The sequence below is a fragment of the Pelodiscus sinensis genome, chromosome 7 (assembly GCF_049634645.1).
Source record: "Pelodiscus sinensis isolate JC-2024 chromosome 7, ASM4963464v1, whole genome shotgun sequence".
NCBI lineage: Eukaryota > Metazoa > Chordata > Testudines > Trionychidae > Pelodiscus > Pelodiscus sinensis.
The window spans coordinates 51,970,373-51,993,085 of record NC_134717.1 but is presented as its reverse complement, the minus strand read 5'-3'; the positions used below and the strand labels follow the sequence as shown (position 1 = coordinate 51,993,085).

The 22,713-nt window shown below is 44.7% G+C and overlaps 1 protein-coding gene across 1 annotated transcript in view; it reads right to left on the bottom strand.

Moving 5' to 3' along the window:
- Positions 1–4,132: 4,132 nt before the first annotated feature.
- ITGAV (integrin subunit alpha V) overlaps positions 4,133–22,713 on the bottom strand; it is a 97,046-nt gene continuing 78,465 nt past the window's right edge. The window contains exons 26-30 of the mRNA XM_075933763.1: positions 15,484–15,597; positions 10,604–10,717; positions 10,396–10,503; positions 8,373–8,495; positions 4,133–7,994 (exon numbers count right to left, since the gene is read on the bottom strand). Of these exons, the coding sequence (XP_075789878.1) occupies positions 7,899–7,994; positions 8,373–8,495; positions 10,396–10,503; positions 10,604–10,717; positions 15,484–15,597 (555 nt within the window). The 3' untranslated portion in view covers positions 4,133–7,898. The remainder of the gene's footprint in view (positions 7,995–8,372; positions 8,496–10,395; positions 10,504–10,603; positions 10,718–15,483; positions 15,598–22,713) is intronic.

Sequence of the window (22,713 nt, the reverse complement as noted above, 5' to 3'; positions counted from 1 at the left end):
ATGATTCTGGGGGAAGTTTTTGTAACCAGTGCCTGTAAATCAAGGTTTTGAAATTCTCTTATGGGCCCTCACCTTCTGCACTTGGAGTGCCAGAGTGGGGAACAGCCCTGACAGGGGGTTTAAGTCCTTTTTTCAAATATTTTGGGTGTCAGTTGGCCCTATTCTGCACATTAAAAGTTCTCTAAACTAAGGTTTTGTTTTATTAACATACATAATTATTATGAACAAAATGCATGAAGTGAGTGCTGAAAGACAATGATAATTGAAGATGGCTTCCAAGGGGGAAATAACATAGGTAGATGAATTACGGAGGTGGGACGCTGCCGGGTTGGTCCCGTAGGGCCGCCCCTCACCTGAGCGGCGCTGCTGAAACTGACCAGCGGCTGACTTGGGGAAGCTAGGGGCAGAGCACCTGGGGTGCTGCCGGGTTGGTCCCGCAGCACCGCCCTCTCCCACACTGCATAGTTCCCCACTGACCCCCCCCCCCCAGACCCCTTATAACTCCCCTTCCGATATTCCAGCATATCTGATAATCTGGCACCCCCTGAGTCCTAAAGGTGCTGTATTATCAGAAGTTTACTGTATGTCATGATTTCAGGAGCAGCAGAACTAAGGGAACCTGACAATAAAGTGTAGTCAGTGCATAAAGCAGGGGTGGACAATAATTTTCACAGGGGAGCACTTAATGAATTTTGATATGTGGTCATGTGCTGGCTCCACCCCCAGAAGGGGTGGGGCTGGGGCTGGGGCAGAAGGGTCAGGGCTGGGGTCCAGCCTTCCCCAAGAGCTATCTGGGACTGGATGCTTTTAATTAAAAACACAGCAAAGGGTCAGCCACTGTTATGTTGCGTGGCAGAGGCCTGGGGTTGCTGCAACTATTTAAAGGGCTTGTGACTCTGGCCCCCACTGGGGTAGCGTCACGACTAGGAGCCATGAGCTATTTAAATATGATCCAGTTGCCAGAGTCAGCACCTGGAAATTCGGTGGCACGGGCAGCAGGATATAAATAGAAAGTGGTCAGATGCAGTCCACAGGCTGGATCCAGACCCCGGGCCATATCTTGCCCAGCCCTGGCATAAAGGGAAGCACGTGCATAAGTCTTTGTGGCACTGGGCCTAAAATCTGACCAGCCGAGCTGTAAGCTGTGTGTTATATAAACACACTACCTCTGGGTATGTCTACACTACCCTCCTAGTTCGAACTAGGAGGGTAATGTATGCATACCGCACTTGCTAATGAAGCCCGGGATTTGAATTTCCCGGGCTTCATTAGCATAAGCGGGGAGCCGCCATTTTTAAATCCCCGCTGCTTCGAACCCCGTGTAGCGCGGCTACACGGGGCTCGAACTAGGTAGTTCGGACTAGGGTGCCTATTCCGAACTACCGGTACACCTCGTTTCACGAGGAGTAACGGTAGTTCGGAATAGGACCCTAGTCCGAACTACCTAGTTCGAGCCCTGTGTAGCCGCGCTACACGGGGTTCGAAGCAGCGGGGATTTAAAAATGGCGGCTCCCCGCTTATGCTAATGAAGCCCGGGAAATTCAAATCCCGGGCTTCATTAGCAAGTGCGGTATGCATACATTACCCCGCTAGTTCGAACTAGCGGGGTAGTGTAGACATACCCTCTGTGAAGATGCTGTGTCTTACAGAGCTGGTTGAAAAATGCCAAAAAAGTTTTCACTGAATTTCATAATACTTTTGAAATTTCAAAATATTTTAGCTAATTCTATCTAATACACATATATTCAAAGGAAAATAATACGCACGCCTTTATTTTGTCCAGCAAAATATTTACATTCACTCAGAATATAAAGATGAACACAGTTGTTAATCTGAAAACAATCAAAAAATTACAATTGTTCTAATATGTACAGCCAGAACACTGAACAGTCCCCAGAAATTTCCCTTGATAATGTTACACACAACGTGGGGAAAGATGACTCTCTTCCATCCAGAAAATAAGGACCATGGAATCCTTGCAGAGATAACTTTCTGATATTGAAATTTGTTTAAAAATGTCATCCAGCAATGAGAGAAAATGGATTACAACCAGCTCCTCTTTCCCTTTACTGTAGTAGCAAATCCCCTTGTTGGAAGCTAACTTGTACAACTTAAGCTGACAAAGTGACATCTGTGTTATGTGCATCTTTTAATACTCAAATGAATCCCTGTGGGCTGCAAACAGTGACTCTGGAACTTTTATACTATTTAATAAAAATGTTGAGAGTGCATGTTCCTTTGAAAGAATTTAGAGAAGATTTTTTATTGAGGCATTTTAATTCAAAATTCTAATAAAAACCAATCTAACATTTACAATCAGATTTCTCAAATATGTTTATCAAATCATGAATATTTTATATTATCACCAAAAATGAATGCAGAGCTATACAAATATATCCCAATAAAATCACTTTAAATTTTAAGGTGTCAGTGGATTTCTGCGATTAAAAATGGACTTGAAAAGAAAATAAGCAAATATCTGAATGCTAATGCAGTTCTGCCTATGTAATACACACAATTTATGTGATTTATATTTTAATAAAAATAAGGTGTCTGACAATGCATATTGCTCTCTTTAAATGTAATGTAAATCCCCTTCAAACAACTGTGTAACTCTTGAAAATATTTCCACTTGCTTTCTGAATATATGTATCAAATAACTAGGAATGCTAATTGCCTACATTTGTGACAGTCTTCTTAGTACGTTAATTTTCTGCTTGTGCAGACAACATTGTACTAATTTAATAATCTAGCGAAATGCATGTAAAACATGATCTGTTATAAAATGAAGAACTAATTGTTATACAGATTGCACATCTAAAATCTGGGATTCTCTGCTCTGGCAACATCCAGGATCAGAGAGTCCCAGGGTAATGCAGGGCGGTGGGGACTTGGCAGCCAGCGCGTGGCTCAGATGGGCTACGCGAGAAGGGGAGGTGGAAGTCAGCGCTCCGCTCATCTGGGCTGCAAGGAAAAAAAGGGCCACTCTTAACGAATACTTCCATTATAGTTCAATACTATGTTAAATATTTATTTTGAAAAAAAAGATCAAGGGTCAAGTTATTCAATCCTTAATGCAGAATATTTTTACAAGGACAATGAATTTAAAATTAGATTTTCTTTGCTATTATTAAAAAAGTTTTAAACATATATTGGGAAAAAATTACACTGAAATAAGAGGCACAAGCATATGAAACAGTAGTAGCACTACAGACTCAAATCCATTATTGTACAGTCACTAGTCAAATTTTCCACAGTGGATTTAAAGAAAAACATTGTACCAAATCTCATTAACCCAAACCAATGGGTTAGCCACTGATACACTTTAGAATATACACTCATTATGTCTGACCCAATGTGGGTGATCAAAACGCTTTCTACAGCATTCATGTATCAACTCAATTTAATACATTTGTTTTGTAAAAGGTTTTAAAAAAATATTGACTTCTGTAAGTCAACAAATGCTACATCACTTCTTAGGTTAGGCCTATTAAACTTAAAAATGCTTGGCAGTGAATCAGGTTTGATTAAAATGTTATATTGCACTTGACAACTAAAAATCTAGGAATTAAGTACCAGAAAGTTCAGATCCCACTGAAGTCAATAGGAATGGTGAGAGTTCAGCATCTCCCAGGATTAGACCCTAAAAGGAACAAAAGTCTGCATTTCTTTGTGGCAGGAGTACACAGTACACAAAACTTGTTTTTCAGCCCTCGTGGCAATAAGTGAAAGAAGCCCATGGCGAGAAGGTCAGAGCACAGTTGTAGAGCTGCCACACACCCATTCATTCTGGGTTACCATTTTCCTATTTCATAACCTCAATCCTTTTTCATTCACAGACAACTGCACAGTACAAGGGGCCCCACTGAAGTAAATGGAAAGTTTCCCGTTTATTTGACAGGACTTTGGAACAGGCCTTACTCTGCAGTCAAGACAGAGTTGACTAGATTTTCTACAGGCTAATGCTACTGTCTGACATGATTTGGTAGTGCTCAGTAGTGAAACCCCATGGAGCTCTCTGGAAGGAGCACTGGCCCTGCAACAAGAAGTCATACAATTTGAATCTTTCTCCTATTCCCTGACCCCAAATGGTTAACATTCCTTTTAACCCCTCTGAAATATTAGCTGACACTCCTAAGAAAACTTCTTTAATGCATTTTTTGCTGTGTAAAGCTCTACACATTCATAGCTACATATTACTAAAGTGAACATAACAAAAGCACCAACAATCCCCTCGTTTCAGCTAAAATACTTTCAAAAGATACATATGAGAATTCATTTGAACAAGTTTACAAGCAGTTGGACACAATTTTAGGAAAAACAGATACTAAGATCTAGGTTTGGATTTAAATCTTAGCTAAACGTAAAGAAATATAAAAATGTTTAGTAAAGAAAGGAAATACTGTAGCAGACTTTCTGAAAAGTAACGAAAGCACCAACATTGTTTAGTCAATCATAAATTTAAAGGATAGTACTACAAGTCTAATATAGACATATGTGAACATTACCAAAATATTTTGACTTGATAGGAGTATCGAAAGCTTGAGTTCCCACTTGGGCTTAACAGCAATATATATACTACTGAACTTTAAATAGTGTTTCTTGAAAGACAAAGGCTATATCCTGATACCTCATAAATCTTGTCAGTGGTAGCAGATAAGAGTTTTATTGTGAAATGTGTACTAACATTTCAAAAAACACCATGAAAATAATGCAATAATGTAAGTTGGAGTAGTTACATAAAATCGTAAAAAGATCTGGATTTTGTAAATTGCCCTCTTAGGCTAAATCATTTCACAAGTTGTTACTTCATATACCTAACTTTGGACTTAGGAGTTTCTCTCAAAAAAGAACTAAGTAAGCTATCTGTCATTTGTATTTTATACACAGCACTTGATTCTGGAATATTCATTGCATAGAAAAATATCACTTTTTTTATAAAAAGTTAAATTTGGTGACACTATAAAAACATTTGCTATAAGAATAGAAGTAGCACTTGTAGGTGACTACCAAAACTACTGTGACAGTAGAAAATATACATTCTATAATCATCTTATTGCCAAGCATAGATTGTAAAAACAAAAACCTAAATTTGGGAAAGCAGCACTGTTCAAAATATCCCTTAAGCATGTGCTTAAATTTAAGCATGTGCGCTATCCTGAAATTGGCCGTGTGGATAGTTGTATCCATGATATAATCTGTACACTGCAGCTATGTTACTGTTTTCTATCAGTGAAACTGGAGATTAGTGAATATACATGCTACTCTTTAGTAGAATATAAGAAATATAAATAATTTCATATCTTACTTTATGTAACTTAGTACACATAGAAGTTTCTATAGTTATAGGAGTTGTGCCAAAATTATACCTTTGTACCCTAAATGCAAAAAAATTATATGCTTTCATGACTGTAAAAAAGGGAGTTGTTAATACTCATGTTAATAGGGTTGTCTTACCCCTTCCAGATGAGCTGATAAGAGTTAGCTTTCCCACACTTTTGTCTGTCTGTCCATAATGGCCTGAGTCCTATGCTCACTCTTGGATGGGTGAGCAGTCCACCTCATTTCACATCAGTGTAACTACTCACATGCTTCAACAACACACGTGTTTGCAGAATACGAACCATGGTCTTTCTGATGATATTCTCCTCGACCTCTAAGCTTAGCCTAAGCTAAATGGTCCAATTGTCCTTCCCTGTGCAAGTTTTCCCACATTTCAACGGAAATCAGGAGTGCATTATAACTGCAGGATCAAGCCTCAATTAACCAACTGAAACTGAATTTAACAAAAGGCTTTCATCCCTGTCTCATCTTAAGACACATACAAAAAGGTTATCTAGAACGAGTTATTCTGCATCAAGGAGTCAGTGTCCCAGGCCTGGGTCCATGGACTCGTGTTAGCAGGGTTTGCATTAGCACTCTCAAAATATCTGTGTAGATGGGTGAGGCTAGAACTCGGGTTCTGAAATCCATGTGGGGCGGCATGGGCTTGAAAGTCCAAGTTCCAGACAAAGAGGCAACATCAAAGCAACATCTTTTTTTAGGGTTGTCACACTAGGGCAATTCCGTGAACCCGGATTGGGAGGTATGACTCCAGATGCAATGCAGACATGCCCGTATGGCTTGGGTTCTGATCCCTCCCTGTATGTTTACACTATCAATATCATAAAATTCAAGGCTGTAGGTAAAATCCACTCCTTCAGCCTATATCTGTCTATTATAAACTAAATTTCACTTAAACAGCTGTCTAAAACAATATGTAAATGGCTAAAAAAACCAAGCTGCCCAATATACAAATTAATCCCTTATTAACCTTGGACCTTCTCAGGAATAGCTCAGATACAATCGTGATTCAGCTAAGAAGAATGCAATGAAGAGTGAAAATCAGTCCTGATTTTCCAAAAACCCAAAATGAAAGTCAAAACAAGTTATTAATTTCAGATTGCTTTTGCAGAAAATAGGTTCTCTGGTCATTTTGGTATTTACAGTGGAGATGTTGCCCCCAGAAATCTGGAATACACGCCAAAGTGTTCTGTCTTTGCTGTTGCTCTTAGAGCTTGTCAAACACAAAAGTTGCATCACATTGTGGATTCCGTTATTTCCACTCCCACAAAAACTCGTGATCTTATATATTTGTTAGTCTCTGAGATGCACCTTTGTTTTTAAAGTTACAGACTAACACAGCTACCCCTCTGAGACTTTCAACTATCCTGGTATAGTTGTGTAGCATAATACCACTAGTGTGGACACAGTTAAATATGGCATACAAGAATTTATACTGGTATAATTATTCCTCTTTTGGGAGGGGACTAAGCTATCCTTGTAGGAACCTTTATACTGATATAACAACATCCATACCAGGAGTTGTACCAGTGTTACTATATTGTGTAAAAAATACAGACCAAGGGCTTGTTTTCACTATGTGGTGAATTGACGCTGCAGTGATCAATCCACTGGTGGTTGTTTTATTGTGTCTGCTTAGACACAATAAATTCATCCCCAAGCACTCTGTCAACTCCAGTATTCCACCAGGATGAGAAGAGTAACCTGAGTCGATGGGAGAGCATCCCCCACCAACCATACTGCACAGAAGACACTGTGGTAAGTATGCTGACTTCAGCTACCCTATTTGCATAGCTGAAGTTGAGTAAATTAGATCGACTGGGGGATGGAGTGTTAGTGTTAACAAGGCCTGTGGAGCACCATCTATGAAATCAAGAGGAGGAATGGGAGACGGGAAAAGAAATGGTCCAATCGAGGCAGCTGACCTCCAACTCCCTACAGAAAGGGAGACCAGCATGCAGAAGAGATGGCAAATGGGTATGATACCACTGAATATTCCTGTGTACACTTTTTTGGGGGAAATCAACAGCACAAAGTCTAAGGACAGAACAGCTTTGCAGTCAAGGTAGACTTGTTAAACAAGCCATCCTCATTTTGTGCATTTCCCCACTGAGAGCTTGAAAATTAAGTGTAGTGTCGGAATGTACACATCTAGCAACAGAAAACATACTAAATCTAGTAATTACCTATGGGAACTGCTGGTTTACACTGCTTACATGAAATCTAGATAGCAGTTTGTGCAACACTAGTTTGTGCATCAAAAGGACAGGGTGTCTCCTGAAATTAGTGCCAATATTTTGCTAATCTAAGTATCATGTACGTTTTTTACACCCAAATCAGTGCATATGCATTAGTCATACCTATTAACATGGTTAATACATGGGAAGAATTAAATATATTGCTCTCAATCTGTAGTTAAGGCTATTCCCAATGCCAAAAGACATCAGCCAGTAGTGCAGTCATGGAGTGTCTGTTCCTTAAAGGGGAAATCCAAACTGGTAACCAAGATGCTGGCATTTTTAAAGTTTCAGTATGTTACACGGATAAAACACTTTTTAAGCTTCCGACGTCCCTTCCCCATTTTCATGGGGTTGCAGCTGTTCTCTTTCTTGTTCTTCTTGAGGAGGCCGCACACGTTTGAAGAACCCCATCTGTAATTTGGAGAATCAGAAATGTATTTGGAAAGTAATGATCATGTCATCTACAAGTCTTTTCTCACTGATGGTGCACTTCAGAAACAACCTAACTGTTCAGTCACATGGGTTTCCTTCCCTACTCTCTCATTTCAGCTCATCCTCTAAAACCAGGAAATATTAACTGAAACAGGAAACAGAGCTGAACAACCTAGCCCTCCGACAAACACCAATCCTTATTGCAGCTCCTCCCCTTCTCAACAGCCTACGTTGAATATGTGGACTCTGCAGTTTACCCCAGCCCATAGATCAACATATTCAGACTGTTTAGGACTAAATTATTAGTGTCATTTGCAGTAACATATCAATTCCAGAACCCCTAAGTATAATACTTACTCTGTACATAACAAAGACTAGAACAGACAAGAGCAATAATCCTGCTAGGACCGCCAAAATTATAACCCACACTGGTACTGGCATGGGCTGTGGTTGAATGCCCCAGGTGATATTTGTGGTAACCTAATGAAAAACACAATGGATCACATCTTATTAGGCATGAATGAGTTTGTCCATATAGTTTGTGACATATGTATTTTGAATCTGTCATATTTAAATGCCTCCTAATTCACCATGAATGAGCATTTCCCTTGCATGAACTAGTACTTCAGTAAACTTATAGAGAATATATGATGGTATAAAAGCCTCATTAGCCCAAATTAGAAGTAGCTACATTATCCAGGTCTATGAAAGCCTTTGTCCCACACTAAACACATGTTCTATACACACTTGACATTAGGGATGTAAAATTTCAATTAACTGGCTAATTGAATAGTCGATAAGGGCACCTCCCCCTTTGAAGTGTAGCCAACGGGGGGCTCCACATGGCGCTGCTGCTTTGAAATGCTGCAGGGAGCCCAGCATCAGGCTCCACACGGCTTTTCAAAGTGGCAGTGCTGCATGGAGCCCCGAGTCAGCAGGGGAGTCCCTAGCTGACCCTGGACTCCATGCAGCATTTCAAAGCAGCAGCAGCGTGTGGAGCCTGGGGTTTGGCCCCAGGCTCCATGTGGCACTGCCGCTTTGAAGCGCCTTCTCCTTCCCTCTCCCCCTATTGCCTCTTTCTGATAATGGTAGCAAGGGAGGGGGAAGCGACTAGTCGATTAGTGAGTTGACTATCCGATAAGCATTTGCTTATTGGTCGACTAGTCGACCACATCCCTACTTGACATTTTACAAAAGTATGGTGGCTCACAAATGTTTTCGAGTTTTTAAAGTGTTTTTGGCTCTTATTTTACTTTAAAGGTGGGCACCTCCTCAGTGCCAAGAATCAAACCTTATAAGGCTTCAAAGAAGAGGAAAAATGTAACTAATATATTTTTTAAAATCACATACTCTCTATAAAAATGTTCTCTTCCAAATCCCTCTATAAAGATTTGTCTTTTCCATGCCTACAAAAATCTAGACAATGGTTAGAAAGCTAGTATGCTGAGAGCACTGTCAGTCATGATGTCCACAGCTGTCTCAGAGTTTTTCCTCCTCCTCTTTGTAGCCATCTATTGTCTACTGCCTTACACTTGGATTGTTAAACTGTTTAGAGCAGAGCTCATCTTTTTCTGCATTTGTACACTCTCTAGTGTAACAGAGTTCTGGTCCTTCACTGGGGCTCTTCAGCATTACTGCAGTTGTAACAGTAGTAGTAATATCATATTTTTAAAATTCCACCCATGAAGCCTAAAATACTTAAGATTTCTACCATTCCTGATTTGTTTGGGTTTTTTTGCACCAGTTTGGTCATAAAATATTGGACTTTTCACCTGTCATTGGCCCAGGACTTAACACTGTCCATTCTGTGGATCAGGCAAATGTAACAGGTGTGGGTGAGAAGGAGGAGATGAGAATATTTCTCTGGAAGAGCCAAAGGGACGGGAGGGAACCACCCCAAACTGGCACAATAAATGTTGGAAAATTTCTCTAAGATTTGGAATATCAGAAGCAATTCCAGCACACATGTCTCCAGAAATGTCCGTAAAACATGTTTGGCAATACTAACATGGTGGCATCACTAAATCACATTTCCCAATAAAGGTACAAATATAATCCTGAACATCAGAACAAGTTTTATAGGCTCTTTTTGTGATTCAGGGCTTTCAATATGGAGACTGATTTCTATTTATTAACCAGGTCTATTTGCACAACGTATTGAAGGTGAAAATCTACATGTCAACTGCTAGAATTCTAGTTTTCAGATTGAAAATGTTAATTTTATAGGTGTAAATAATTCTAATATATAAAAGAGTTAGTTAAAATTTAGCAGCATTATGAAGGAGAAATGATGTACCACATTTTGATCCTTCTATTTCTTGTATAAATTTTAGCTGAATGGGCACTGGGTTAAACAATGTTCAGACATAAATTTACTTACTACTGTAGAATTGTGGATATCTTCAAATGAAAGGTTTTTGTAAGGGAACTCTATAACATTGAATGAGGCTGATGACTTGAGTGAATACGAATGATTCTGGTTTTCTTTCTGTGGAAAAAAAAGGGGGGGATATTTTATGCCAGATGTAAAAATGTGTTTTCATGTTTCAAAAGCTGGGTGAGATTGTGAATTATCAATAGGTACTCACATTCATAAAGGTCTGGGTCCAAAGGCGGGATTTTACATACAATATTGCACTCTTTCCCCTCTCCAGGCGGCCAACTTGACAGACTATTTTTAAACAGTCAGCAGTTCCACAGCCCTACATGTGACAAGAAGAACAGTTACCTCAGTAATGAATATTCATTACTTGTGCACATTTAGTCTTAAAGGCACTAATGACGTTACATCAATTTCTACACAGTAGGTAATTTCTATAATCAAACATGCAATAGAAACTCCATAAATCACTCAAGTGACAGGGAAACCCACTGCAAAAATTATAGAATTTTGCAATCAACAAACTCTATTGATTTAACCTAATCGTAAGACCCCTTTGTACCATGATTAGAAACATCTGATGGTAATTCCAGGGTATATATTACAGATATATACATAAGTTCTGATCAACACATATCTTACTTTTACTGAATATTGGAGTTTGTGATCAGGTGTGAATTAGAAATGTTACATATTTCTACAAAATGTGGTACATTGTATCCATGCATTCTCAGTTATAGATTTTCATAGCATTGTATTTTGGTCGGATGTCACAAACTTGTAATGTTATTATTAGAGAAGACTGTGCACCAGGTAAAAAGGCCAAATTCCATTATTTAAAATAAATGCCCTTAAACAAGAATCACAAATCTTTCCAGAATATAGGCTCCTCCAATCCCATAATGAAAAAATTATTTCAAATAGAAATTATTCCTCTTAATATGGTAACTGATTAAACTGCTTTACTACTCTCTTCATCCTAGGAACTGTGGAAGCTTTGGCTTCTTATTTTAATGTGTACCATATGCCAAATAACTGCACAGATCCAACCTAAGTGCCCTTCATATGCACGGCATGGAGGTTTTAAAGAAAGATTTATACCAAATACTCCTCCTGCTGTATCAGACATGGATGAAACATTCCGCTGCTGCAGGTTGACAAACTGGACAAAAGGCCTTCAGTAAGAGAGAATAACCTTGTGACTCTCTATACCCTAAAGGAGCATTCTGTAACCCCCATATTCCTCATCTATATATTCAACTGTGATATTTCAAATAAAGAATGCCATAGGAGGCAGGGGAAAGGTTATGATCTACTGAAAAAGACAGTTTTCTGTTCCATAGCAGGTGTTCTGTGAGATGTATTGTTCACGTCCATCCCACAATAGGTGTGTGTGCTTGCCACATGCTCTAGTGCTGGAAGTTTCTCCCTCAGCAATATCCACAGAGGAGCAGCTCTGGTGACCTCTGGAGTGGTGCCTTTATGTCCTGGTATAGCCATAGCTACAAACTTTCTCCACCCTTAGTTCCTTCTTGCCTGAAACTTCAACAGTGGGGAAGGAAGGCAGGTCATGGAATAGTCGTGAGCCACATAACTCACTGTCTTTTCTTCTTCCAATGCTTGCTCATGTCCCATTCCACATTAGGTGACTCCAAGCAATATCGCTGGAAGAAGGTAGCAGTTCATGGCCATGAAGATTGTAGCACAGCTCTGCCGAATTCAGTGTCAGCTCTAGCCTGCTGAGTGACGGCATACTGAGATTTGAACACATAAACCAAAGACCATGTTGCAGTTCTACAGATGCTCTGGATTAGTACATAGGCCACAAAGGCCATTGAGGATGTCTGAGTTCTGGTCAAATGGACCTTGCGAATTTCTGGTGGTGGGACCTTTACCAAATTGTAGCAGGTCCATATACAAGAAGGCTACGTCTAGATTGCATCCCTTCTTCGTAAAAGGGATGCAAATTAGACGTATCGCAATTGCTAATGAAGTGGGGATTTAAATCTCCCCTGTTTCATTAACATAAAAATGGCTGCCGCTTTTTTTCAGCTTGGAGCTTTGCCAGAAAAAAGCGCCAGTCTAGACGTGGATCTTTCGGAAAATAAAGCCTTTTCCGAAAGATCCCTTATCCCTTATTTTAGGGATTTTTAAGAAGGATAAGGGATCTTTCGGAAAAGGCTTTATTTTCCGAAAGATCCGCGTCTAGACTGGCGCTTTTTTCCGGCAAAGCTCCGAGCTGAAAAAAAGCGGCAGCCATTTTTATGCTAATGAAGCGGGGGAGATCTAAATCCCCGCTTCATTAGCAATTGCGATACGTCTAATTTGCATCCCTTTTACGAAAAAGGGATGCAATTTAGACGTAGCCGAAGTGATCCAGTTAGAAATTCTCTGTGATGACACCAGAAGGCCGTTCATTCTTTCTGCCATGGTGACAAAGAGCTACATGGACTAGTGGAAGGGACAGTACTTTCCAAATAGAACACCAGAGCCCTTCTCATCTCCAGGATATGTAAATGCCTCTCCTCTGCCATGTTGTGCAGCTTAGGATGGAACACATGCAGAAAGAGGTCCTGGTTAATGTGAAAAGAGGACACCACCTTGGGCAGAAACTTTGGGTGGGAATGCAGCTAGTTTGCATCCCTTCTTCGCATTGTCTTGGTAAAAAAAAACATGTAGAGTGGTCCCATCATCAGGGCCTTCAATTCTTACATCTGTCTTGCTGAAATCACCACCCCCAGGTGTGACCTTCTAAGACAAGAAAGCAAGCAAGCAAGCAAGCAAGCAAGCAGGAGGACGGTGGTCTGAAGGGAAGCCCGGTAAGCCTGGAGAGACCCAGGTTAAGGTCCAACTGTGAGACAAGGTCCCAAAGCTACAGGTAGAGACTCTTGAGGCCCCTCAGAAACCTGTCATGTGGTGTCATGAGAAAAGACCGTCTGGCCTTGGATCATCTGGTGGAAAGCAGAGATGGCCACAAGGTGCACCTTGATGGAGGAAAGTGCCAGACTATTGTTCCTGAGTTACAATAAGTAGCCCAATATCTACTGCACATGAGAGTGTGAGTGAGAGATGCCCCACCCTGACACCCAGTGGGAGAACCTCATCCACTTGGCAAGGTAAGTGATTCTTGTGGAAGGCTTCTGCTTACCAGGAGAACCTGCTAGACCTCTTCTGAACAGGTACAGTCTTCCGGGTTCAGCCATGGACAAGCCATGCTGTAAGGTGAAGAAACTCCAGGCTGAGAGGCGTGATGCTGCAGCTGATAGCCCCTCTAGGTCCCCAGCACTGAGCAGTTGGGGTAGGATGGTTTCATAAACCCCATGGAACCCAGGGATACCATGCCAATGCCCACTGGCTCGGAGGCCATGTGGGGAGGCTTAGATGCTGATGCCTCCAATGATACTGCTTCTACTGGGGCTTGGCCTGTTGTCAGCAATTGTTGGTGCAAGCCAGAGATGGGGGTGAGCAGGTGCTGTCCGAACACCAGGAAGTGGGCAATCTTTGACCTCTTGGTGGTGGTAACCCAGCAATCTAAGCCTCACACTGGCCGAGTGGTGCCAGGACCTGGAGTTGGACCTGAGAACTGGAGAACACCTGACATCTAGAAGGACCCACTGGTTGGGAGGGATATCTCTATGATCATTGTTCACAGGAGGTCAAGCAGCAGCCGCAGTCCTATGAGCTATCTCTCAATCCACTCTGGGGTGAGATGAAGACTTGATGTAGTTCCTCCTGCTGATGGGTGCTATGACATTGCACCCCCTATTATTTACGGAAATATGCTGATGAATATGCATAACTGGAAGATGCTTAATGCAACATGCATCTTGTAACATACCATTAGAAAAGTTATAATCTGCTGAATGTGTGTGTTCTATTTGTGTTCATGCGTCATTCCTGCCTTTGAAGTTACAAATATGAAGTACAAGCTTGTTTACTAATCCAGATGTGCTGAGGGCCATTAGAGAAGCAGAGCGCAATGGTCTGGGAGAGGGGTGGAGCGGAACAGGCTGCAGGGTCACTCCTGCTCCTGCCGCTGTGGTGAATGCAGGAGGAAGAGTGACCCCTGCTGCTGCCCCATGCCAGGTTGCCTGACAAACCTCCAGCTCACGTTGCTCACAGGAGGGGGCTTGGAAAGGGGACAGGGGGGCGCAGAGGAAGGGCAGGGGTAGGGCCTGTGCAGTGGAGGGTTGCCATATGCCCCATACCCACTAGGGATGGCCCTGGATGAAGGTGCATTTTGATCCTATACTTTTGTCCTCTCCCCACCAAGGTCTTACAGCAAGTAATCTTGGGATGTGTGTACTGGAGGCTCTGCACTGATGCTGGCCCCTTGAGCCTCTAGAGCTCCTAGAGGAACACCGACCACTTCTCCCAGGCAGATCCAACTCCTCCCCAAAGTCTAACAGGTTCATTTTACAGAAATGGGGAAGAAAATCACTGTCCATTTCCAGAGTCTCAGAGTTACAGGTTACTGGTTTACTACATGTATGTTACAGCAATGCCAAGGGGACCAAATCAGAGGCCTGATTTTTGTTAGGTGCTGTACAAACAGTAGGTGGACATGGTCCCTGTCCTAGCCAATTAAAAGCAGACAGAGATGACAGCAATAACATGTGGATACACAGGTTGATAGTTCCAAACCATTTAAACATTTCTTTAGAATTATCCTTCCTAAACAGTCTCCATGAATAGAGCCCTACATAGATACATAAATGTGTATCCACATCCAATCCATGACTTGCAAAAATTGTCTCTGGATATCTGCAGCTTTGCAGAGCTCTACATAATGTGGCTGGGCTCAGGCTCCAAGGCACACCATCTCCTGCTGCTGGAGTCAGTTTGGGAAGAGCTTTGGGGAGCTAGCAGAGAGACGCAGACCCTCCACCTGCCGTCAAGTCAGGCAGAAAGCCTTAGGCAGATGAAGGGTCCAGCTGGAATGCACTCTGGCCTGCTGAGGAGAAAGGGGGAGTGGTCAGACCCTGTGAAAAGTGGATGGGTGAGGCCCTTCCCTCACCTAAGTTCCCCCTAGCTGCCAGGGCTGGAGGAGCTGAAATACATCAGTGAATGAGCTACTGTAGAGCTTACCAAAGTATGTACATCTCCTTCAATGACAGTTGTATCTCTTCGATTTATATGGTGATCACGGTTATCCTCATATCCAATAGTTTCATTCTTCTCATCTGCTTTAGGAGCTGAAATCTAGGGTTACATGAAGAAAAAACAAATAATAAACCATATTTTTCACAACAACATTTATTCTAAAGGATGTTAGAATGCTTTGCAAACTAGCAAATATACAGGAATCACTCCCCAGGAGCAATCACCTCTGAGGTAGAACGTAACATTTTAACTGCAAAGAGCAATATTTTACCACAGTTTAGTACAGGAATGGGAAAACACTGTCACGTTTTATTGGAAATTCCAGGGAATTTTAAGAAGGCAAAAATAATTTTTAAAAAAGACGTTGGCTGGAACACCAGCAGGCTAATAGTGCAGGCAAATGTGCTTTGAAATATTTAAGAACTACTACTGAGAATTAGAATTAGAATGTGCAGAAATTGGGTTACAAACCAACAGCTAGCCAAATTTCTTTGACTGGGTCATTCAAATCTTTTGGCTTAATTGTTACTGCTATTTGTCTGTTCCAGAGAAAGTAAAAAAAAAAGTGATTTTGCAAATAGATTTATCAAAATCAGGGACAATTTTGTTGCTATGTCATTGCAACACAGACAGAACCAATTGCACAGCAAAATCATTTTTAAAAATGTAGCTTAGTAGTGGTTTTGCACTGACTTTCTGAGTGCAGGTGAACTTCAAGCAATGCAAAACTAGATCAAGAAAAAATACAAACTGACCTCACCTGAAAGATTTCACAGGACTTGGGCAAATCAAACCCTATGCACTGCACACAGCCCTACTCTAGAACTTTCAGGTATGTGCACCAGAATGAAATCTTCCCTGTTTCTCATCTCCATAAATCCCTTTGTCTCTGTCCTAGGTGAGGTCTGCAAATCTCCAAAATGTAGCATCATCTTCAAATTTAATTACCATACCATTCACTCCCTTCCCTAGAACATTAACAGATGTTTAATAAGACCTAACTCAGAGCCCTGCAGTTCTTGCCTCCCCACATTCAATACTTTGCCAGTTATAAGTGCATTTTTTTTTTACAGTTCCGTCAGTTCAATCACTAGAATGTTAAGTGATGTCATGGAAGTTTCCTGCTTAGAATGAGCTAAGAGTATATTCTTAAAGCTGTCAATAGAGCACTGTCAATTTAGGAAACTCATACTCAAGGGTCTCCACAACTCTTCTAAGGTATTTGAGTCTAAGAAACTTGTAGAAACAATGTATGTTACACTTATATGCACACATATCTGTCATTTAAGGAGGGTTTTGAAATAAGGTCATGTGAGTGGGGTACTATGGGCGTTAGCAATTCCTCCAATTTGGGAATTCTTTTCCTGGATTTCACACTCGAGACTTAAGGAAGAAAAGGTTACTCACCTTGTGCAGTAACTTCTGTTCTTCGAGATGTGTGTCCCCGTGGGTGCTCCACTACAGGTGTCGGGCTCGTCCCGGCGCCGCAAACCGGAAACTTCTTCGTAGCAGTAGCCCCCTCCGGAGGACCGCGCGTGCGCAGTGTGCCCCGCGGCGTTCGCGCCTTTTCTGCGTCGCGCGGTCCGACCCGCCAGTTCCTCCTAGCCGGAACATCTGCAAGATACAAGAGAGATCTCCGAAGCAGGGAGGAGGGCGGGTCGTGGAGCACCCACGGGGACACACATCTCGAAGAACAGAAGTTACTGCACAAGGTGAGTAACCTTTTCTTCTTCTTCGAGTGATGTCCCCGTGGGTGCTCCACTACAGGTGAGTATGAAGCAGTCACCCTCGCACTGATTGTGCTTCGGATTTACTTGTGCACGGACGAAAGGACTGCTTGAGCGACTGCTGTGTCAGCGACCTTGAGACGGTCAAGGGCATAGTGTCTGGCGAAGGTGGATGCGGACGACCATGTCGCTGCCCTGCATATGTCTGTAAGAGATACATTTTTCATAAAAGCCGTGGAGGCAGCCATACTTCTAGTTGAATGCGCTGTTAGCGAACAGGGCAGAGATTTCCCCCTGAGAGTGTAGCAACGGGTGATGCAGTTAACTATATGTTTGGAAATACGTTGGGACGACAGCTGATGACCTTTAGAGCGATCAGCGAGTGATAATAGCAAACGCGGAGACTTCCGGAATGGACGTGTTCTGTCAAGGTAAAATGCCAATGCCCTTCTAATGTCCAGAGTGTGCCAGCGGGCTTCCTCCGGTGTAGCATGCGGTTTGGGGTAGAAAGTAGGGAAGATTATAGGTTCATTGACATGAAAGGACGAGTTGACTTTTGGCAAGAAGGATGGGTGACATCTCAGTGAGACTCCCTGCTGAGTGAACATCGTGTATGGCGGGTCCGCTGAGAGTGCTGCAAGCTCTGAAACTCGCCGAGCTGAGGCTATTGCCAGGAGAAAGGTAACCTTTATCGTGAGAATTTGTAACTCACAAGTCGCAAGTGGTTCAAATGGTGGGCGGGTAAGGGTGTCCAGTACAAGGCCAAGGTCCCATGGCTGCGGGATAGGCTTGTGTGGTGGACAAATATTGGAAATTCCCTTGAGAAATTTCTTCGTAAGTGGATGAGAGAAAACGGAAAAGCTCTCTATGGGAGCGTGAAAAGCCGAAATAGCTGCCAAGTGTACTTTTAGCGAAGCAGCGGCCAATCCTTGGGAGTGTAAATGCAGGACGTAGTCCAGAATACGCTGGATCTGCACATTTAGGGGGTTAATGGCTTGTGGCCGGCACCAGGCTGAGAAGCGACGCCACTTATAGATGTACGATCGTTGGGTGCTGTGTCGTCTGCTTTGCACGAGTACATCCATGACTGCTTGGGAGCAGGTTAATTCTAGGCCCTGGAGCCAGTTAGGAGCCAAGCTGTCAGGTGCAAGCGGTCGACATCCGGGTGGAGAAAGTTGCCGTTTTGTTGTGAGATCAAGTTGTTGATCCTTGGAAGACGTTGAGGTCTGGACACCGACATCTGCATGAGTTGCGTGAGCCAAGTCTGGCGCGGCCAGAAGGGAGCCACGAGGATTACTGTCGCCGAGTCTGATAGTATTTTCTGTATTACCCGCGGTATCAGCGGGATTGGGGGAAAAGCGTAGAGGAGATGGTACGCCCCCCAATTGAGAAGGAAGGCATCCCCCAAGGATTGGTTGTCTATCCCCGCTCTCGAACAGTAAGAGCGGCACTTCCTGTTGTCGCGAGTGGCAAAGAGGTCGATCTCTGGGTAACCCCATGCCCGAAACAGATCGAGGGCTACAGAGTGAAGGAGCTCCCATTCGTGTTGGGAGTGGAATGATCTGCTGAGCGTGTCCGCAATTATATTGGTTTTGCCTGGGAGATAGGAAGCTACGAGCGCGATCCTGTGGCGGATCGCCCAGTTCCACAGGCGCACTGCTTCCGCACACAAAGTCCTGGACCGGGCCCCGCCTTGCCGGTTGATGTAGTAAACCGTGCATATGTTGTCGGTAAGGACTTGTATGGTGGTCCCCTGTATATGTTGGACAAAGTGGCGGCATGCGTTGAAGACTGCCCTGAGCTCCAGGAAGTTTATATGGAGTAGGGATTCCTGATGGGACCACAGTCCCTGAATCCGGTAGTGCAACATATGCGCCCCCCAGCCTATTAGCGACGCGTCCGTGGTCAATTGAATGGATGGGGGCTGGATCCGGAATGGAACGCCTGCTAGAGTATTGGCAGGTAGAGTCCACCAAACGAGCGATTTCCTGACTCGGGCAGGGATGGTTATGAAAGTGTTGATATTGGTAATGCCCGGTTTGTAGGCTATGAGGAGCCAGTGTTGCAGACATCGCATGCGGAGGCGAGCATGGGCTATGACGTATGTGGTAGAGGCCATGTGGCCCAATAGTTTCAGGCAGGTAAGGTAAGAGACCTTCGGGGCTGTGAGCAAGACGTTCGATAGGTCTCGAATGGTGCCGGCTCTGTCCGTAGGCAGATACGCCATAGCAGTGGTAGAGTCTAGTCTGGCCCCAATGAACACGATGGACTGGGCCGGAGTTAGAGTAGATTTTGGCAGATTGATAATTAGGCCAAGGGTCTCGAAGATGCCTTTTGTAGTGGCAACTGCCATCTCGGCTTGTTCTCTCGAAGGTGCTGAGAGGAGGTAGTCGTCGAGATAAGGGAAGATGGTGATCCCCGCTCGACGGAGGTATGCCGCTATGACTGCCATGGTCTTTGAAAATACTCTCGGAGCTGCGGATAGGCCGAAGGGAAGTACCGCATATTGGTAGTGGTCGTCTCCGACGGTGAATCGCAGAAACCTCCTGTGAGCTGGATGGATAGGAATGTGGAAGTATGCGTCCTGCAGGTCGAGAGACGCGAACCAATCCCCCTTTTGTAGTGTTGGAATGATGGAACCCAGAGTAACCATCTTGAATCTGTATCTTCGCAGGTAGCGGTTGAGACCGCGAAGGTCTAGTATCGGCCTCCATCCCCCCGACTTTTTCTCTGTGAGGAAGTATCGGGAATAGAACCCCCTGCGATGGAATTCGGGAGGAACTATTTCCACCGCACCTATGGTAAGTAGGTGTACTACTTCCTGTCGTAACAGATTTTCGTGGGAGGGGTCCCTGAAAAGGGGTGGGGAGGGAGGGTTGGTGGGAGGCAAGGTGGAGAACGGAATGGTGAGTCCTGAGGTTACAATCTCTCTGACCCAGCGGTCTGTGGTGATGGCAAACCAACGAAGGGAGTATGGATACAGACGGCGGTTGAAGAGTTTGGTTACTCTCGCGTTGGGTTCTAGTTGAGGGATGGCTCGCAGACTCTCGATCAGTATGTCAAACTTGCTGTCTAGATTGTTGCTGGTTGTTGGCCTTGTTAGGTTGCTGGCGGCGACGTTGGGGGCGCTGCCTCTGTCTATGCTGGTCGTATGGCCTAAATCGTTGGTTGGTATAGTAGGAAGCCGAAGAAGGAGGCGGCCTCTGCCTGTTATATGGCCAGGCTCTCCTGCGCCTGAAAGGCGGGGTGTACATCCCTAGAGTTCTTAACGTATTTCTAGAGTCTTTTCCTGAGTGGAACACTTGGTCTGTGTTTTGAGCGAACAGGGATGCTCGGTCAAATGGGAGGTCCTCCACCTTAGGGTGTAGATCCTTTGGCACGGAAGCCAGGTGGAGCCAAGAGTCTCGTCGCATGACGATGGACGTCGTGGTAGTGCGGGAGGCCGAGTCCGCGATATCGAGGGATATCTGGAGCGCATTACGGGCCACTGTGTACCCCTCTTGTACTATGGCCTTCAGTACCTCCCTTTGGGAATGTGGGAGATGCTGTATGAGCGGCACTAACTTCGAATAGTTGTCGAAGTCGTGGTTGGCAAGATGGGCAGAGTAGTTTGCCATCCTCAATGTGGCCGTAGCAGATGAATAGACCTTTCTGCCTAGCAAATCCAAGCGTTTGGCCTCTTTGTCCGCGATAGAATTTCTCGCCTGCGCGGATCTCGCCTTTTGCTGTGCTGCGTCAACCACGATAGAGTTCGGAACAGGATGGGTAAAGAGAAACTCTGCATCCTTGGCGTCGATAAAATATTTCCTGTCCGTGCGTTTGTTGGTAGGAGGCATAGACGCCGGAGTTTGCCAGATGTCATTGGCTACCTCCAATATCGCGGCATCGAAAGGAAGAGCTAGCTTGGATTTACTAGAATGTTGTAAATTTCTGAGCAGCGGATGGTGTTTTGGAGGCGCCCTCGAGGTGCGTAAGTTTTGTGAATCCGCTACCCGTGTAAAAAGCTCATGGAACTGCTTATAATCATCTGCCAGAGGGGGTTCGTCGTTAAACACCGCATCATCAGGAGAAGAGGAAGCGACATCTGTCGGGGAGGCCACTGACTGGTGTTCCGCCACTGGTGACTGAGTGGTATCGTCCTGTGGGACCGAAGTCGTGGACGCATCTCCCGTAGGCGCTAGTGGGCGTTGAGCCGGTGGAATAGAGCCTTGGGTCGTTGGCGAATATATTTGCTGTCGGCTCGGAGACAAGGGTGAGCGCCTCGATATTGATCGTGAACGCTCCGAATGCGGTGAGCGGTGACGAGACGCACGATGAGAGTATTGTGGGGAATAGGACAGAGTGCTCCTATGACGATAATAGCGGGAGCGGGTAGGTGATCGAGGGGAACGAGAACGGTACGAGTAACGGTACGGCGATCTGGAGTAGTATGATCGGTGATAGTGAGGCGGTGTGATGGACCTTCTCGGGGATCTATAGTAGCGGCGTGCAGGAGAGTACTCGTGATAGTGGCTCCGGCGTCTTTGAGGTGAAATCGAAGGTCCAGGCGAGAAGGCTGCCCTGTCCGAACCTGGAGAAGGGGTACGAGGGTGGTGTGTTTTCCTCTGTGCCTTCGTCGGTACCGCTCTAGAAGTATGGGGGACCGGGCTATCTGGGATCGAGATAAGTGAGGCCCCATCAGAGATTTCCCCTGGAAGGCATGGTGATTGAGGCGCAGGAGGCGAGGAAGGCGGAAGCAGTTCTTGTCCCGACACCTGAGGGTGTAAGGTCGTCGGATCCGGTGCCGAAACGGGAGACTGAGACGGCTGCTCCACTTCCAGCGATCGGTCGGTGCGGTGCGGTGCCGACGCGCCCTGAGGATGAGGAGTGGCTGCGTCGCTAGGCTTTGGATGGGATCTGGGTGCCGAGTGTTTCCTCGGTGCCGTGTCTGGTGCCTTAGGTTGTTGCGGCTTAGGCTTCGGTGCCTGTTTAGGCTTCGGTGCCGGGCCGGCCACCGGTGCCGTCTTAGTCGGGGCACGGTCATGCGCCGACGGTGCCGATTGCCTCGGTGCCGAGGACCGCACCGAATCCGGCTGCGGTGCCGCTCGGAGGCTCGGTGCCGCTGATGATGGTGCCGACTCCGGACGGGTTGGCGGGGCCGATGCCACAGAGAGTGCGGGGCTCGGCGCCGATGTGCTACGGGCTTTGGAAGGCTTTTCCATCGCCTGTGGGTGGCCCGACGCGGCTCTCGAGTCTGCCGCACTTAGGCTCCTGGACGAAGCGGAGGCCTTTTCTTTGGTCTTGTGCGTACCCTTGGTCTCTCGCTCTGTTGACGTCGGCGGCTGAAGAGCCTTGTTGAAGAGGAGCATTTTAAGGCGCATCTCTCTGTCACGCCTCGTGCGCGCCGTTAGCTTGGCGCAATGGCCACACTTCTGAGGGATATGGCCCTCCCCTAGGCAGCGAATGCAGCGGGAGTGGCCATCCGACACCGGCATAGCCTCGCCGCATG